The sequence below is a fragment of the Clupea harengus genome, chromosome 25 (genome assembly GCF_900700415.2).
Source record: "Clupea harengus chromosome 25, Ch_v2.0.2, whole genome shotgun sequence".
Classification (NCBI taxonomy): Eukaryota; Metazoa; Chordata; class Actinopteri; order Clupeiformes; family Clupeidae; genus Clupea; species Clupea harengus.
Window position 1 is genome coordinate 10839840 of NC_045176.1, and position 18865 is coordinate 10858704.

The 18865-nt window shown below is 40.7% G+C and overlaps 1 protein-coding gene across 2 annotated transcripts; it reads left to right on the plus strand.

The window, feature by feature from the left end:
• The first annotated feature begins 2694 nt into the window (after positions 1–2694).
• On the plus strand, positions 2695–9459 carry gata6 (GATA binding protein 6). Of its 2 annotated transcripts, none has more exons than XM_012827978.3 (7): positions 2695–2823; positions 3576–4494; positions 5071–5237; positions 5748–5873; positions 6182–6269; positions 6424–6524; positions 7321–9459. In XM_012827978.3, exons 2-7 carry the CDS (start codon positions 3636–3638, stop codon positions 7486–7488), a joined length of 1509 nt encoding a protein of 502 aa, XP_012683432.1. In that variant the 5' UTR covers positions 2695–2823; positions 3576–3635; the 3' UTR covers positions 7489–9459. The 2 variants fall into 2 exon arrangements, with proteins under 2 accessions (XP_012683432.1, XP_012683431.1); XM_012827977.3 differs by lacking the exon at positions 2695–2823 and adding an exon at positions 2829–2951.
• The last annotated feature ends 9406 nt before the right edge of the window (positions 9460–18865 follow it).

The following is an 18865-nucleotide window of genomic DNA, read 5'->3' on the forward strand; positions in this document are numbered from 1 at the left end:
AAACATCGACATGTATTGCCCTAATTTTTATATAATATGCCCTATTATATGGCATTCCCTATTTATTTTACGTATGTAACATATATATTTATTATAAATATTTTACATTGTATACTGTACACGTTTCAATTTGAATAATATGTGGATAGTATTATTACAGTAAACATATCATTCATTTAATTTGAAGTTTCATAAATTAATTTAATTTCAAGTTTAATAAATAACCAAATATTGGCAGATAGTAGGCTACTTCGAATATTGTCACATGATTTCGAGAGAAAAATTTGAAACACATTCGCAATATTTCAGGTTGTCCAGGCTATTTATCGGTGAAAAAACATGTGCTGTAAAACATATACTGAGTGAAGTAAGTCCATGAAGATATTCAGCAGGCATTTATGTTTCCAAATGAGAAGTCCAAGTGGCAACAGCCTATTATCGTTATTATTATTATTATTAGCTGTAGTGGTCTTTAGACTGATTTTCTTGGAATGTTCTGCCACTTCCCATATCACAAATATTTTCAAAGTACAAAAAAGAAAAAGAAAGACCCGTGCCTTTATAAAATGTTGTAAGCTCCCTGATACGAAAGAATGAATGCGTTGGTGGTAGCCCTTTAGGTGATATGATACGTTTGTACTTGTGTTGTACTTTGTGACTATAATATTCCTAAAACATGTGCAACCAAAGCTTAGTCAATCCGGTTATAATCAAGTAGTTAAAATGATCGCCGTCATCGAAACTATGGCCTATATTCACGTTCGATGACATAATTTGTCAGTACCCAGTATAATTTTCAGAAGCGGCTGAAGTAGCCAACAGCCTAAAAGACCTCCCTTACAATCGCGTTTTTCGATTACACAAATAATTAATGCGATAGAGACAACCGCTATCAAGGCAATCACAATAACAAATAATTAAAGAAGTACCTGGTTTTATTATCATTGTTGTTGTTTTGATTATTATTATTATTATTACTGTTGTTGTTGTTTATTACTGATATTAAATACCTTTTTCGTTTAGGCTATTTTTCTGCAAAGCAGCCTAGATAGTATGCGACTGGTTTCTTACAGGCTATTTATAAGCTTGCAATTATTTCACTGCCTAGGCAAACTGCCTGAACTATGGCATAAAACATCTTCATATAAGGCGTCGATTTGACATGTGTATTTATACCCTCTTTTCTGGTTTTATTGTTCTTGCTAACCATCTCTGGATCATTTAGATGGCAGACGATGAGACTGAGAGGCGTCTCGTCTCTTTCCCCAGAGTGATTCGTCAACAGTTAGTGTGTCACAGAACCTCACAGCATGACAGCAACAAGAGAACACTTCATCTGTCACGGCGGCTGCAAAAAAAGACAGAGGACTGTCGCCCGGATAATTCAATCTTCAGTGTCTCTCAGATCATAGTCAGCGTCAACAGAAAGGCTTTTTTTTGTTTTGATAGATTTGGTGAAATGTGTTCATTGACATGGAATGTAGGCCTATAGCCCTGATTATAACAAGTTTTACGCTTTATTTTTTGTTCTGTGTTCACATCAAAGTGAAAGGTAGGCTATTGTAAGAAAAAAGTGAAGGACACATGCCTTAGAGTGCTTGGGAAAAGTATGGTCCCGTTTTACCAAAGCACTCTGAGATAGGCCGTTAAAACTGAAAGCTAAAAGAATGGACATTGTTTTAAACGTAATTTACATGAAGAGTCGACAAACAGATAGCGACCATCGCTGTCATTGTGCGTCATCCACAGTTCACGATTGCTTCAATGACCCGTGTTTTACACAGAATTTCGAAGGCTAATTTTATAAGCCTTGAATGATCTATATCGTCTACTAGTGTATTGCTATAAAAGCAGTATTTCGGCTACAATTTGTCCAATCCCACAAGGTTAATAGGTTAGCCTGAGCGCAATCGTACAACATCAGCATTTCTTCGGTTAATTCAATTGTCACCTCTGTTCTACTTTTGATCACTTCAAAAAACAGTGTATTCTGCTTGAATCAATTATCGCCTGTTCAAAGCAGATCTTTCGGAATACCTCTCACCCCGCTGGGTGTTTGTGTTTCTGTGCATAGGACCCCTTCAGACCTAAACGAAATCACCCTAAATAAACTAATGACCATTGGCCTTCATTTGCATGACATTGCCAATCTCCACGCAGAAAACAACACTATGTTAAAATCATGTCAAGGAATTATATCGACAAATTAGACCTATATGAAAACATAAGAAACATTCGATTTTTTACTAGGATACTCACCACACTGAAGAAGCATAAATACGCTTTAATATACTAAGTTTACTGCCATCGTGCTATAATACATGATAATAATCATACGTTTAATGCCACAAATTCACTCCCTCTGAAAGCAGTATAATACAATACTTTATTTTGAAAACATAGAAGAAAAGGGAAATAGCATTTGCTGTCTCATAGTACTTCGAGCCTACTACTGCTATTCACAAAGTATGATGTCATCTAATGCATGCAGTAGACTGTAGAAGGCAATCACCTCTTCTGGAAACAAGGAAGATGATGAACTCGCGACGTTGTCCAGTTAATTGCAGCAAAACACAAAACTATTCATGTACAGCCGATACTCTCAAATTTGTGTCATTTTTGTGGTGATCAAAGTATTTTTCCTTGATTGATGGTACAGGCTAGCACCCCCATCGAGCTGATGTGTTTGCTCCAATCAAGACGAAGCGCCTCCTCTTAAATCGTCACGAGTGCCTTCAGCCTTCCATTCCCAACTTTCCTAAGACCTGCTACGACATAACTGTTGGATACATCTGCGAGCCACTGATGGGAAACCACCAATAGGTCTGTATACATTCATCTAGTGCGGGTTTTCACTTTTTCTTCTTCATTATTCTGTCTGTGCGCCGGTGTAAAATATGTCTTTCACGGTGGCGAGAAGTACCAGCTGCAGAGAACCTTCATCATTTCGGGTATTGTTCACCGTTACGTTGCCTGAAGCTCTTATCTCTCGGGAGTCTTATCAAGTGGTTATCTACTTGTTTCAAAGACATATTGCGTTTTGTTTCCTATCTGTTACGATGCGCTGCTTTTTGTAATTATGAAGTTACACCAGACAGGGTTGTTACAAGTTGATTCAGCTCTCACAATCATGCTGTGTTTTAACCCGCAGATATCTTTTTAGTAAGTAAGTAAGCTACTCAGAGGCTTAAATAGAAAATAATGATTTGACTTTACATGGAATCCCACAGTGATAAAATGGCGATCATGAGCAGACTTTTTTAGGAAAGCACGAATGCGTCTGGCATCTCTTTGTTAAAATGAAACTAAATCGCACCACTCATGTCGACTATTTCTAGAAAGGAGGTAAGATAGCATTTAGTGTTAGGCTTAAACCTGTTGTGATTCAGTATCGACTAAGGTCCACTACTTACCATATTTAGTGAGTTTATCCATTAGAAATTGTCATTGCAACTGCTGCATCAGTCATATTGGATGATCAAACAGTATTTATTGTGGGTCTTTGTCTTGTCTATAAAGCTTCACTGGGGAAAATGCCGTTCAGTTTGTTGATTTCTTATTTCTCTTTGGTGCAGGGTAGGCGCCTACAACACCCACTCCGTTCTTCATTTTGTGAGACAGTTAAAGGATCCTGGATGGACCTGGGTGAAAACAGCTGGTCAATGGTCAAGCGTGAGGTCACCAGCAGCCCAGGGTCGCCGGCTGATCATAGCTACTTGCAGGGTGACAGGAGGGACCGCCACACCTCGGAGGAGTTGAGGTCACCGGCGCCGCCGCAAACGCATCTTGACACTGTGGGAACCCGACGCACAGAGGGCAGGTCTTTACACTCCTACGTTCACTTTGGACATCATAACACCGCCCTACCCAGCTCAGAGGACATCACGCTGTTCACGGATTTGGACCAGGGCAACAAACTCATCATCTCCGGTGGTGCACACAAGAGTGGACTAATCGTGGACCCTAGCGACATGTACCAAACACTGGCAATCGCCGCGGCTCAAACTCAGGCGGGTTATGATTCGCCTACAGCCAGCTATATGCACTCCAACCCGAATTCACCCGTTTATGTACCGACATCCCGGGTTGGGCCTATGATTCCGAGTCTCCCTTACTTGCAGTCAAACGTGTCGTCTCAGCCGAGTCATCCGGTGAACAGCCATCCGGTATGGTCGCAGCCAACCCCCGAGAGCCCGTCGTACAGCACAGGGAGCCCCCACACCTCCAATCGTTTCCATTACTCTCCAAGCCCGCCAATGAACAATGGGACATCCAGGGACAGTAGCTACTCAAGTCCTCTGAATGTGAACAGCAGAGATCAGTATAACCTTACCCGACCGATCGGTGGTTCCTATGCCAGCCCCTACGGAGGGTATGTGGCACCGCAGCTATCACAGTTGTCCACTCCATGGCCAGGAGGACCATTCGAGAACTCCATGCTACATTCCTTGCAAACAAGAGGCGCATCCTTATCTATCCGAGGACCTAATGGAGGTATGTATTGACATATTAGTTTACTTTTCACATCGTCTCATGAAACCAGTATTGCATTAATATCAATCATCAGCCCAGAAATTGTATGGGTGGGTTATTATATCTCTGCGTTTTATGCACACTATTCACATAGCTTGGCGCTAAAAAACAAACAAACAAATCAAAGTGAAATGTCTTACGAATTTAGACTCCCAAAAATAGGTAAGAATTATAAATAAACTATGTAATTAATTATATAATAATTTATCAGTGGCAATTATTCCAACTTTATAATTGTTTGGGAAAAGGTCTCAATGCACGACAATATGAGTGCATTCATTTTGTAGTTGATGCTTCTTAACGCATTCGAAATAAATGTTTAATAAAGTTGTTTGTAAGTGCAATTTGACACAACTTTCAAGTCATACTGATCTATTCATCAATGGCCCAAACATGACAGCATTGTGAATAACAACAGCTCATAAACACTTCGAAATCGATGAGGTTAATATGTGTAATGCATTTTGGCGTGTCTGGTAAGGTCTTTTCTCTGTGCATCAAATGAAATGAATGGTCGCATGTCCAAATGCTTCACAGATATACTGGATGACATGGGTGAGAGCCGGGAGTGTGTCAACTGCGGCTCCATATCCACCCCGCTGTGGAGACGCGACGGCACGGGTCACTTTCTCTGCAACGCATGTGGTCTGTACAGCAAAATGAATGGACTCAGCCGGCCATTAATTAAACCCCAGAAGCGCATGGTAAGCACCCGTTTTGCGAACTACTTAGCCACTCAATTTCCTGTCTATTTATTTAAAACAATAGGTGAAGGTTATCTCCTTGGATCATCGTGGGCCTACTCCCACAATAAAGGTTATTTTTATTGGCCCAGGAGGGGTTAGAATGAGCACGTAGCCAAGTATTTTGCCAATTTATAATGTTAAGAGTAAACTGGAATTTGCCACAGTGGTTCTGTGTAATGTCAACGTTTATCTCAACGGAGCAGTTGCCATGTTAAAATGAGCAGAGTGTATGTGCAAATACGACCTATTTCGCTCAAATGCGTAGGCTACATCTATTTAGAAATGCACATATACACAGAATATTTTACATGTACATTTTTTAAATTAAGATATAGTCCTCTCTGCCTGTCAAACCTAATGACTAAGCTTTCTCCTACGTCAACATGTAAAACCAACACAATGATCATTAGTTTGATGTTAAAGGATTGTAAGGGCATTTTGTATAATTTTGTGTAATTTCATTCACAGTCATCATCAAGGCGGATCGGGCTCTCCTGTGCCAACTGCCAGACCAGCACCACCACTTTGTGGCGCAGGAACGCCGAGGGGGAACCAGTGTGTAACGCTTGCGGACTTTACACGAAATTACACGGGGTAATCTAGCCAAATTATATCCCCCAATATTACATGTGTGCATTTTTGTATTGAAAAAATCTATAGCATAACAGGACGATGAATGTTTTTGTGCCTTGAAGTTTCGATTTCATTCAGTTAATCAGTTAAGACTAACAAAACTAGGCTTGTGAAATATCTTATTTTTCAAATCTCACCAGCACCAGCATCTATAATCTATTGTGTAATAATCTATTATTATTATAGTTATCATTATCACTATTATTACTATTATTATACTGTGAGAGTAAAAATAGCGTATAAGTAAAAAATTCATATTACTTTTTAAGGTACCACGACCGCTCGCTATGAAGAAAGAGGGAATTCAGACGAGAAAGCGAAAACCAAAAACCTTGAACAAATCAAAAGGATCCTCCGGTAAAGTGATTGAATGTTTTTCTGCAGCATGTCACATTTTAATCTATTGCAAACAAATATTATAATTATACATGTTATGATTTTAATTATAATAAAATTTAAATAGAATCAGAATACATTTTCTAATTTTAAACAATCTATTTATTTCCAACAGGAAGTAATTCTGTTCCCATGACTCCGACCTCGTCCTCATCTTCCAACTCTGAGGAGTGCACGAAGAACAGTCCACCGACAACGCAGGTGTCAGTGTCTTCGGTAAGGATGCACATGGTTCCTTAGTATTTTTATTATTGTTAGGACATACAATGTGGTAAAGGGTAGGGAAATGATCATTGTTTCTTTAAAGGGTACATTTTGTAGATGTTACTATTTCTGTAATACGTGCTGCTTTCTGCTGTGTATTTGCATAGGTCACTTGTTGTGTAGGCCTATCTCCGAAATCCTCTATAGTAATTTTTGGTGTTTTATGATCCCTTAATCAATGATGACAACCATGATATCAGCATTTTATCTCTATCTGTAAATACATGATCCTTGAATACAGAAGAATTGCTATCCCAGGTGTCAAAGAGTTCACCTACTTACACTGTATATTATTCTTCTTAGCTGTTAGAGAAGCATTTCAGATATATGACAGCTAAAGTATTTGTATAAGTATTGCTAATAAGCAAATAAGCCAAACCTTGTTGTCTTTTATATTGTTATAAATTATGTAATTTATCACACAGCACAGGTCTGGAATATGTATGTGCATCATTGATTTTTTTACATTTGTTATCAATTTCAATATATTACCTTACATTCAAACATAGATTTGAACTACTGTAGTGTACATTGGCAGTGCTTTTAAAAAGTACTACTGTGCAGTTTAGCAGAACATCATTAACAATAATAATGTGGAGTCTAATGCAGAAACATTGGATGTTTTTTTTGTTTTCATTTTTTTCCATGGCCAACCAAAATAGAATTATACACACATTTAACGAAAATGAACAAACAAACAGACAAACAAACATGACCCTGCTAACTCCCCTCTTCTTGTTTGCTGCAGGCGAACCACTCTGCCATGGCTGGCCAAGGAGAGGTTGTCAGCTCCACCAACTCCGCAGTGAAGTACCCCGTACAGGAGAGCCTCTACACCAGTGTGGGACTTACATCCTCCGCCGACGTGACGGGTTCCGTCAGAGGAGAGACCTGGTGCCCGATGGCCTTGGCTTGATTGTTTGGCGGGCCGGATTGGGGTCTCCATTTTGGCCCTTTCTCTCCTTGGGACGTAACACTGGTGTTCCTTTCATGCACGGGAATTACTTCACTTCTGGTCTTCTGATTGCCATAACTCTCTCCAGTTTTTCGAGAGGGTTTCATGGATGCTGCTGACATGCCAACAGCCATTTTTTTTTTTTTTACATTCTCTCCATGTGTTGACTGCATTCTTTCGTGGGAATATTCGGATCGGATATTTCTCTGAAACTCTCAGTGCCAGTGCAAAGGAACACGCTCACTACGAGGCAACGCGATGATGTTCTGCTTTTTGCATTTGGTACTTTCTGAAGACAGTGCACTAGGGGTACCACCCTGGGGAGTTAGTGGAAGAAATGTTAATTTTAAAGAAAGGTTAAATATATATAAATATATAAGAGTATGGATGTGGATTTCCCCATGCTGAAGATAAAGTTGTTGATTGGACCGGAGAGCATTTTTAGTCAATGCTCAGCCCACTAATAAACACACAAAAAACAGAAATGCTTGATTTTGTTGCAACTGGAATTGAAGATGAAGACATCCAAGACATCCTCTTTGAATGAATGAAATATTTATAAATCTCTGTTGAAACATGCCTATATTTGTCAATAAAGGGAATGACAAATAGAATAGGATGAAATGCTTATTATTACAAATATCTTTATTTTGAAGCTTGGTCTACCCTTTTGGACCTAGTTTTCATGGTGTATATTTGTCTTTGATTACATATCTGCACGTGTTGCCTGATGAAGCTCTTATGGAATCGGACTGAAATTTTCTTGGTTTAAACAGGGTAACAAAGATCAAGACAGCCACTCTCTACGTTGTCAGCTTTTAGTTTGATTATTTACTCTTCTTAAGCAATGTTAAGTCAGATCCCGCCGATTTAACAGTTGATTAGCAAAAAAAAAAAAAAAGAACATTTAAAGTCAAATGGTACTATTTTGTAGACTTTGTTTTAATAGATCGTAGCATGTTTTAAAAGACAACAATCACAAAAGGGTGAAAAAGAGGAGAGATAGCATCCACGTAAACAATAACTCAGAACAAACCGCACTCAGGACAATCTGATAACTGACATCTTTTTTGTTACTACACAGAAGTTTAAAAGCTTTTCACTGCAAAACTTCTGGATTTAACAGAGACAGAACTACCTAACACAAAACGCTAACATGTCAAAATGTAAGGCATATTTTGGTCATATTTCCTTGTGAGGGACACCTCTGTAGAGGAGACACATGTTGGACTGGTGGGAAACAATGGCATCCGTGGTGGCTGTGCAAAAAGGGCTTAACCCACTCATCTTAGACTGGATGAAGACACACACACACACACACACAACGTGATCGGTTTGAGACCAATGTTATGGATTAATGGATTTTTATTGATGCTCATAGCCTCAAATCAGTTTCAGTCTGACCATGCAATAAATCAGAACACATGCGAGCATATTGCGATTTAAACAACAAAACAGGATCAGTCAAAAGTCTCCAGTGCTCACGACGTCCATGATGTATGGGCTGTCCAATCATTAATCTCCCCACGTATTTCATTTGGCCCCCGAAGAGAAGTCCACAGAGTGTAATGTGAGCATGCTCCGTGGACCACTGTTGGGCCAGACAAATTCCAATCCAGTCAGAGGAGTAAACAGTCCAGGGGAATCAGTTTGAGTTTGTAGGTCACCTAGAACATTGTGTAACCAGCACAAGCAGCTTCCATGGTCATGCCTCTCCTTCCTTTAAAGTAGGGCCCTCTGGTTTTCTGGATTTATTTATTTTTTTGGTGTTAAGTAGAATTATTTTGATGTGTTTCATTTGGTTTGATATATTTGTATGTCAAGGATGTTTCTTTGAACGTAATTTTCATTCTTTCGTATTTAAATCTATTGTCATGAATGTTCAACTTGAGACATTAATTTGAGATTAAAATGGTTTCTCTTGTCTTAAAATATCATGTGCAAGTGTCTACAAATTTTTGTGTCCCACTTCTGTAGTATGAGTATGGCGCTATGGAGTTCTGAGATACAGCTCTATAAAAACAACGTCTTCAGAGCTTTAAAACTGTAAGACTGCTGTCTATTTCAATATATATATATATTTTTCTGACAAAAGGGGTTTGCTTTTTCCAACATCACTTGATAACGTATAATTGTAACATGTTACAATTCTAGTGTGCTATCACACAGTGTACAGGCCTGACTGTTTTGCAGTGAAGTATGTGTAGAAACATGCTTGCTGTTTAAAATATCAAAATTTTAACAATTTTTAACTAATTTTCCATGGTTACATGGAAATGTTGATACCTGCAGTAACACTATGGGCCTTCTTTGTTCCCCTAGGCACAGTATTTGCATTTGGTCATTTCCATATTTACAATAGACTTTGCAACAACCCCTGCATTCTTTCAACATTATCTATATGTTCCATATCAGGAGGGAACTGTTGACTTCCACACACAATGTGTGTCCAATGTGTCTCTGTGTGTAGAACCAAACCAAAAACTAGCCTTGATAGAACCCAACGAGAGAGTATATAGTACCATCAGTCAGGGTTTCAAATATGGCTCCTGTACAACATTCATATCTTAACATGAAAACAGATGAAATACAGTGTACATGAAAACAGATGAAATCATTTTTTTTCCCTTAATGTCACTTCCAGAAGAAATTCAAGATGGCCTCAAACTGAACAAATAACTTAAATTGATCAATTCATGACAATGTTCTTGTTAGACAGTTGGTTTCTTATGTAAACATTTATATATTGTATTTCACATTTTCTGATTATCTTTAATTATAACAGTTTTTTCTTTTGGGTTTTAAGTACATGGTGAGATATTTGAATGGTTTTCTGTGTTAGGTGGAGGTTAATTATGCAGGAAATGAAGAAGAGACTGGGTCATTCAGAGACGCGAAAGATGGCCACCTGTGGCATAACAATATGTTTGGTAAACGCATGGACTGTTGTTTAATGGATTGTTTTGCAGGTCTCCTGATAAGTGTCTTAAAAGGGTTTTTGATAACAGCTGTTTGGAGCTGGATGACGAAAGGCTAAAGATTACAGATTTTTTGTCCAACAGCCATGTCACTTCTTGGACTTTGAACACATTTGGCTTGAGCACGGTGGAGTGCAGTTTTAGTGCCTAGCTCAAAACCTCACTCGATGTCCTCCAAAGGCTAGTTTATTCATCCCATGGTTTACAGCCCAGGGCTTAAGGCTTCCATTGCATTCCATTGTTTTAAATACACCATCACTTTGTGGACAAGTCAGCCACATCTGACCGCATGACATGGAAACCATTATTTTCCTCAGTTGTCCTTATTCCTCATGAAGAGTTTCTCATCATTTCCCATACAAGATTGGGTTGTTACAGTAGATATTACAGTAGGCACTGGTGTCTGGTCTTATTAGCTCTTGTGTGAATGCAGAGTATGGAGTATGCCAAGCCATTTGGGTTTTTACCAGACACATAAAAGTGACAGTAAGGTTGTCTACCCCACAAAGCCACAACTTTTATGATCAGTGTCTTCATAAGTATGCCGTCACCGCATAGTCTTCTGCTGACAGTAACTATCAACTGGAACGTCTTGTTTCCGAGTGAACAACATTGCAATACTTCCAAGTTGAAAAGTCAAGGAGGGTATTTATTTCTGTAACGTCTTGTGAAGTTGCTGCATCGGCTCCACTGTTTGCCAAGAATGCTCCCCAAAATACTCCCGTGAACTATGGCTGCACCCTGACTCTGGAGCTTGGTACCAGTCACAACACAAACTAGCGGAGGGGGGGGCCGGGTGTGGGGGTGGGGGGTGTGGGGGGTGGTGGTGGGCGTATGAGTTATGCACTTGGCAGGGCCCCACAAACCCCACCAAAGCTTTAATAATGTCACCTTGCATTCCAAATGCCCTCCTCTCTCGTGTTGTGCTCCGTTGATGATGAAGATTTATCTGCAGGCATTAGGTTATCAGTGTGTGGCTTGTGACATATTACCGCTGGGTATATTGGGTGTTAGGATCCGTGGAAGATGTTGGCAGTGTGGACCATTTTTTAACAGGCTGTAGTGGAGTACTCCTTTGCAGTTGCTGCTGTGGCTGGACTCGCTGTGAGAGAGCTTCCAAAGCAAAAAAATGAGTTGTGAGTGGTTTAGCACCTATAAACTTGATGCGGACTGAAGCACTTTCACATTCAGTGCTGTGACCTCTCTCTCTCTCTTTTTTTTATCTCTCTCTCTCTCTCTCTTTCTCTCTCTCTCTCTGTGTGTGTGTGTGTGTGTGTGAGTGTGTGTCCCATTTAAGGAGGGCGTCGTGATTGATTGCTGTTCACATGAAGCAAATCCATGATAGTCATTAGATAGTGAAATTACATTCAAATGAAGGATATCTATAACATAGTTAGGGATGTCAGTTGTAATGTTATGAAATTGTATAGTAATGTGTTGATGTAGCAAATGTAGATATTATACTTATACTCAAGCAAGTACAGGTTTTGTTGTAAAGATGGTGCCATGTCTTACCAGCTACTGGCTACATGAAGCAGATTGTAGAGTTGAATCTTCACTCATGAGAACTACTGGTATTTACTAGCCCTGATCCACTAATACCTGGAAGAAACGACTATCCTAATTAGACTGCAGAGAGGGGCTCATATATCATTTGATAAATGATGTATACAACAGCCTTTCAAACTACTTACAGCAGCGCGACAGCTCAGGATGGAGGAGAATGGACGCTAAACCGCTTCGTCTGTTTGTTTCTGCCCGCTCCTTATTTTAGGTGTCAGCCAGTGAAGCTCAACACACATTTATGGGCAAGCGCACACAAAGCTACAAGTAGGGACTGGAGCAACTGAAACAAATTACAAACCATCTTTTAAATATTTAAATTCAGGCCGGTGTGAAAATTAAATTAAGAACAAATATTTATCGTCTTGAAAATTTACGAGTGGCAGTATCCATGGGACCAAAGGAGAGCGTTTACAAACACAACATTGGCTGGGTTCGCAGAGGTTGGCATGGAAGAACTCCCCATTAGTGACCAACGAGGAGAACATTTTAATTAGAAAATGGATGTGTCATGCGGTCTCTAAAAATACATTTTGATTTTGTTGGGAGAACAAAACTAAAAAACCATCAGGTCATTTTGTGTTGACATGATGTTACATGACAGGCATGAATCAACACAGGGTTCAAGTCCAATACAGAGTGGACAACATGTCGCCATGGCAACCACAGAGGCACCTGACGACAACGGAACATTGTACTTACCTTGATGAGCCAGCTCCGCTATTCCTGCCCTGGGTGATGTTTTAACACTAAAATCACCAATGAGTCAGACCTATCCATTTCAGGTTTGGGTTGTTCAGGCCTGTCACTTCTTCCCACTTGGCTCATGTATATGCACATTCTCACGTAGTAGGTCTGCTTCTTACCCAGGATTACCAGTGCAGCTCGGTTTGTTACTGTGAGCAACGTGCTCTATAAATACGCTGTGCTGCTGTGTTTGTGGCATGTGTTGGGTTGATAACAAAGGCAGAGGTGCCCCGACTCTGACAGCTTTGTTTGGACAGTGAGTAAGAGGGTCAGAGTCACCCCTCCTGCCTGCCGTCTGCAGTGGCCGGGAGGGTGGGCAAGGCGGGCAGGCTAGGAGTTGAAAAAGTCCCTGAGCCAGTGCCAGTGTAAACACGCCTGGCCAGTAGAGGTAGTAGTGAGGGCAGCGCCTGTACCGCCCACGGGGCCCTCGGGCTGTTTGACCAGCGAGGGCACGCACGTGCTCAGGGACTCCGCTAGGCGCCCGGGGAGGCAGATAGGGGGTCCCGGGCTCCGGAAGAGATGAGATCTCTGAGTCAGCCTTCTGTGGTTTCCTAGAAGGATTCAGCCCAGTTGAAGCAAACACACACACACACACACACACAAACACACACACACACACACACACACACACACACACACACACACACACACACACACACACACACACACACACACACACACACACACACACTGGAGCTGATTCCAGTTCTCTCATCTTCACAGAAGAATTGTATGCTAATGTGTGAATCTGCATTAATCAGATTCAGTTTTGTGCCCTCACAAACTAAATCATTAAAAACCCCATTCACTTCACATGACATTACAACAAGCTCATTACAGTACAGACCTTCTAAGACTATGAGAATTCAGATGTCTTGGAGAATATATGCTTCGGTAGAACAGACAGAAAATGGCTTACAGTCTTCCTTTATCTTTCAATACCAGCCAAATATTTTGATGGCTCTCATGCCTCCTTTGGTGTGATGTGTTAGACTGTAAGGAATACAGTGTAAAAGTGTGTAATGGGAGACATTCTTCCACCACGAGAAATGTACCTCTGATTTTCAGGCAATAGCCATTTTGGATGTGCTGTTCCTCATTTTGAATGCAAATAGTACCAGGTGCTATACAAAGAAGAGGTAGAAAGGTTAGCCCAATACTTTCTGAAAAACACTCAGAACATTCTGGAAATATCTGTGACAAATGTTTCAGATTGAAGACACTGACACCAACAGTAGCCTAGCTGAGGGGCTCTCAGTTTAGGTTCTGGAAGCTCTCATTCAGATTTTCTTTGTAAATACATTTTTTTTTAAATAACACAATTGTTTTCCCTATCAGCGTGACCACACTTTTTTCTCTGTTCTTGTCTTTCCTCTGTGAAGAGATATCATTATCTATTTAAGTGTTATCGTCTTTTCACGTGGACTCATGTTTTGGTGGGAACTCCTCAAGCACCAGGTCACGGTCATACAAGGACTTCTCCTCTCGCTTGTCTGATCCAGTGTCACATACACACAGGCAGTGAGCAATAGAGAAAGGAAGATGTAGAGACACAGAGAGAGAGAGGGAGAGAGAGAGAGAGAGAGAGAGAGAGAGAGAGAGAGAGAGACAGAGAGTAAACACCTCAATCATAGGGTGTAGAAGTGGAGCCAAGGTTGAAGTTTTTGTTTTTGTGTGTGCTTCAGTGGTGTCACGGCGTGAGAAATGGGAGGAAGTTGTGGTGGTGGTGGTGGTGGTGGGAGAGGGCAGAAGTGCAGTAGGTGGGGATGAAGGAAGGGCAAGAGCATAGGTCTTCATTCAGGGAGAGAAAGGAAGAGGAGGCATCTGTCACCACTGACAACCAAGTGGCTGAAGAACCTTAGAAGGGTTTGTGAGTCTTTCTCCAGTTCTCCACAATCCCTCACTTGGGCCCATTAAGATAAGAGGCGCGACGTTTCGCCTGCTGTAACATGCCGTGGGGTTTTGTCAGAGCTGCATTTCACTTGTTTGATTAAAAAACTGAGCAGTGTCCTAAGCTAACACTATGCTCTTCAACAGGGGCCATGACAGCACAATGCAGGACGGTGCCGGTGTCGGTGACTTCACTGGGGGAGCCTGGGTAATCAGAATCCTGAGACCATTCTAAGAACATGACAGCTTGCCCACTCAGGGTAAAAAGTGCCTGTATGTGTTTTACCACATTCCACCAGAGCTATATGGGAAAGGTTAGATTGCGCAACTAAATAACAAGCCAAATAATACTGATAAGGAGCCTTCAGTTATGGCTTGCAAGCATGTTGCACTATCTTGGGCAGAGATAAAAAAAAATCTGTTTAGTTTTCAGTGTGAGTTGTGTGAAAGTCCAGTGTGAACAGTGCAAGAGAGATGGGAAGATTAGCCGCTACCTTTGCTTGGAGGAGATAGGCCACGTTCGGGGAGTGTTTGACTTTCCCCTCAGCTCCTTCAGCCTGGCAGGCTGCTCACAATTCTATCTGCTCAAGCCTAATGTTGACCAAACGTTGAGTCAACGTCGTCTTGGAGGGAGCAGGTGCCTGCCCCGGAGGAGTCTTTGTGAGCTGAGGCAAACTCCTGGTCTTTGGGGGCGCCATTTGTAAAATGTTGCATGTTCTGTAATACTGCTCAGTTTTTTTGCACACTTTGTATTGCCAAATGAAAAAAAAAAAAGAATGCACTACAGTTTTTCAACAACTGTCACCTTTTCAAACATTTAGAGAAAACATGTAAATTCATGCCATTCTCCAAGAGTAATGTTCTGCAGTAACGTAATTGGCTATGCCTCCAGTGTGTAACGTCTTCACATGCCACATTAAGCCACATCAGGAAGTTGCCTCAAAATGGCAAGTCCAGGTGAATTAGTTCAGGTGACTGAATGAGCAGTTGCAACTGTTCAAATGAGCTTCATATCTTTGCCAATGCCAAAAACATGGCAGATGATGATGAGTTTGATTACTACTTTGTGGTGGCTCTCATGAATGGAGGCGTGTTTAGCACCATACAATCAGACAGCACACACATATTAAAGCATGTTCAAAGCGTAAAGCAGTGCACTAAAAAAGTACAAAACAATCTTTAAACCATTTGCATTTTTTATTCAACTAAGTGTTCATTCATAGTATTGTAGCTGCATGCTTTGTTCACAGCCACACAATGCCAGCAGTCAAATATGGCAGAATGTTAACTGTTAAGTAATACACAAAGTAAAAAAGTCTGGCATTTGAAAAGTGTGTTTTACTCAATTACATGTTTCATTCATATAACTCTACTTGTTCGCTTTGTGCAAAGATGAATGTCTGTTTAAAGAATAAGTCTCGGCTGCATTGCTCGCTTTTTGTAGCTGTTTGCCAGTGGCAATGCTTTTACTGCTGCAACTACTTACATGAGCGCTGGTTCCCCCAGGTCCTCGTGAGCTGTTGTTCAGCTGGATTCAGCCGTAGCCAGATCAGTTCATAAGTGAGTAGAAAGTGAAAAGTCATTCATTGTTTTCACCGTTGTAAAGCTGCAAGGTTGGCTGTCCTTCTTCTAGAAAGAAGCCACATCATTACAATGCCAAGCAGACGCTCACAAAAAGGGAATGGCTGGTTTACAATTTTGCTGGAAACAAACTACTTTCCATTATCATGGATGTTTTCAACAGGGTTTACTGTAAGGGAAAGCTCCTGTAAATCCCTGCTATTTAATGGGAAAAATGAATCACCTCCATGCATAACAGCTGGTGCTGAAGGCCCTGTGAACTCTTCAGATGCAGTGTCTGCGTTGTGAAGGTACAACAGATGGTTGTCCAGTGTGGGAAGCTGCAGAGGGGTTCAGTGTCGATCTATGGACATTGAATGATTGTTAAATGCAGCTCTGAATGAACCTAATGTGTGATTCATTCTGGGAATGTAAACATTATGAAGAGAAAATATGTTTGTCTCGTTGTCCAAGTCTAGCACATTCATTGACTCCAGTTGGGTGCATAAACATGACTGCAATTCTTATTTTGTATCCCGGTTAAAACGGGCAATGCATTGATTATGTACAGAGCTTCCTGTGAAGACAGATTCTTCACCTCTTCACCCTGAACATCCTCCCAAAGCAGAACATTCTCTCCCCCCTGGTCGGTTCTTTAATATGCGGAGGTCTGCCAAACTGGCTGTACTGAAAAGCTGTTTAACAGTTCCAGCCTGCCTGATTGGCATTAGACCACTGGAGAAATGTGAGCATCCTTACTGTAGCCATCCATGGCACCATGTACAGCTACTTTCCATCTACTTTCCATCAGTTTATCATTACCATCCACACCACGCCAGATGAAATTTGGACACGGCACAGAATAAACACGGTTGAGATGATGTTGTTCTCCTCCTAGACTCAACACCACCAGAATCGCCCATTTTGATCGACTCTCTTAACCCGCTTTTCTTTGCACCGCAGTGTCTCTGGAACGCAGATGTCCATTTAGCATCACCTCTCCCACACGAGGATGTTCTGCTTTGTTCAGACACTGCAGAATCCAATTCCTCATCGCTCATTTGTTCAAACTTTGTTGTTGTTGTTGTTGTTGTGATGTTATGCTTGCTCACGGGTTTGTACTGGGTTGGTCTGGCAATGCACAGGATGGAAGCAGCTTCTGTTGATGTGATCATTAATGACTGATGTCTTCTGTAGAAATGTAGTTCTGGTGTCCATAGTTACCATCCTAGAACAACTTTGAGATCGATTTTATGTACAAGGAGTCTAATACAAAGTGGACACTTACACGACACAATACAGGTTTGTCCTGCTGCCATTCACTTTGTTTACCTCCATGTCAGCAGTGATACTTCCCAAGAGAATTTTATGGAAATGTGGACCCATAAATTATGGCAGTTATAACATGTGATTTGCATATGCAGCAAAGTAGGTTCAGTTCAACTGGCCGTGAACCTGCCATTAGTCATATGTTTAAATACAGTATCACATTGTACATGTCCGCTAGTGGTCAGTGTGTAAAATAGTTTGATTTTGGGGTTTATGTCACAAAATTTCAATACAACAAGGAATGTAAAAGTTTTGTGTTAGGCTTTGCATTGTTTGTTGTATTGAAATCTCGTGTGATTTATGGCAGTCAGTCAGCCTGTCTTTGAGGAAGGAAAGAGGAAGTCATTCTTTCTCATTCTATCTTACAGACAAAAACAAGCTATTTTAGCAAGCACACACAGGTCTACCAAAATAATACCCTAACATGAGATAAAGGTGTTCTAGACCTGGGAGTTTACTTGTTCAGCAAATAAATACATTCACCTCTGAATGTACATGGCAGAATGTGTCAAGCAAGCCGTCTCATTAAATTAAAACAAAGAGAGGTGAGGTTCTTTAAGGGAGATATTTCCTCCGGCCTCAGTTGTCTCCCCTCGCTTTTACAAGACCTAACTGTGAATCACGTCAGTAAATCATGTAACTAACTCATTTAAGTATTTTCCCCGACTGCTCCAGACATAATCCAAGTTTTGGAAGGGTTCACAGCAAGGTCACTGCTATCTTTCCTCTCCCACTAGCTCAACAGTCAGCTCTCTTCCAAGGAGTCTTGAGCTAAGTTCAACACATTGGTCTATGGGAAACTGTGCTTGCCGCCAAATGCAATACTTCCCGGCGTATTTCTGTCAGAGCTCTGGCCTTTTAAAAACAACACAATCACTGAACTCATTGGAGCCCCATTTGAATCAATTGTCGATGTGTCAACAAATAAAATGCTAATCATTCTTTAAGTGGAAACATTTTTTTTCTTATATGGTAAAGCCTTCAAGTTACAGCGCTTGGGTGTATTTTCAGTGTACGGTAAGTGTGGAATTTGGAAAATTCAGTACAAATATCTTTATGCGGTATAAATACTTTCCTTTATCTATCTATGTCACTCTGATACTGGGGGTCAAGGAATCTGGGATTCATTCCAGATGTTACAGTGAAATTAAGGATACTCTTCAACACTATACATTACATAAATATCAGTATTAATGACATCATTTCCATACTCCATTTGACTTCATTCCAGCAACAGTCCAAGTTTGCATTTTTCTCTTTTTGAATTTCTG

Coding starts and splice junctions, on each gene's coding strand:
- gata6 (XM_012827977.3), top strand. CDS start 2,898: ATGTCTTTCACGGTGGCGAGAAGTACCAGCTGCAGAGAACCTTCATCA. Junction 2,952..3,575: donor GAGAACCTTCATCATTTCGG/GTATTGTTCACC, acceptor TCTTTGGTGCAG/GGTAGGCGCCTACAACACCC. Junction 6,270..6,423: donor CAAATCAAAAGGATCCTCCG/GTAAAGTGATTG, acceptor TATTTCCAACAG/GAAGTAATTCTGTTCCCATG.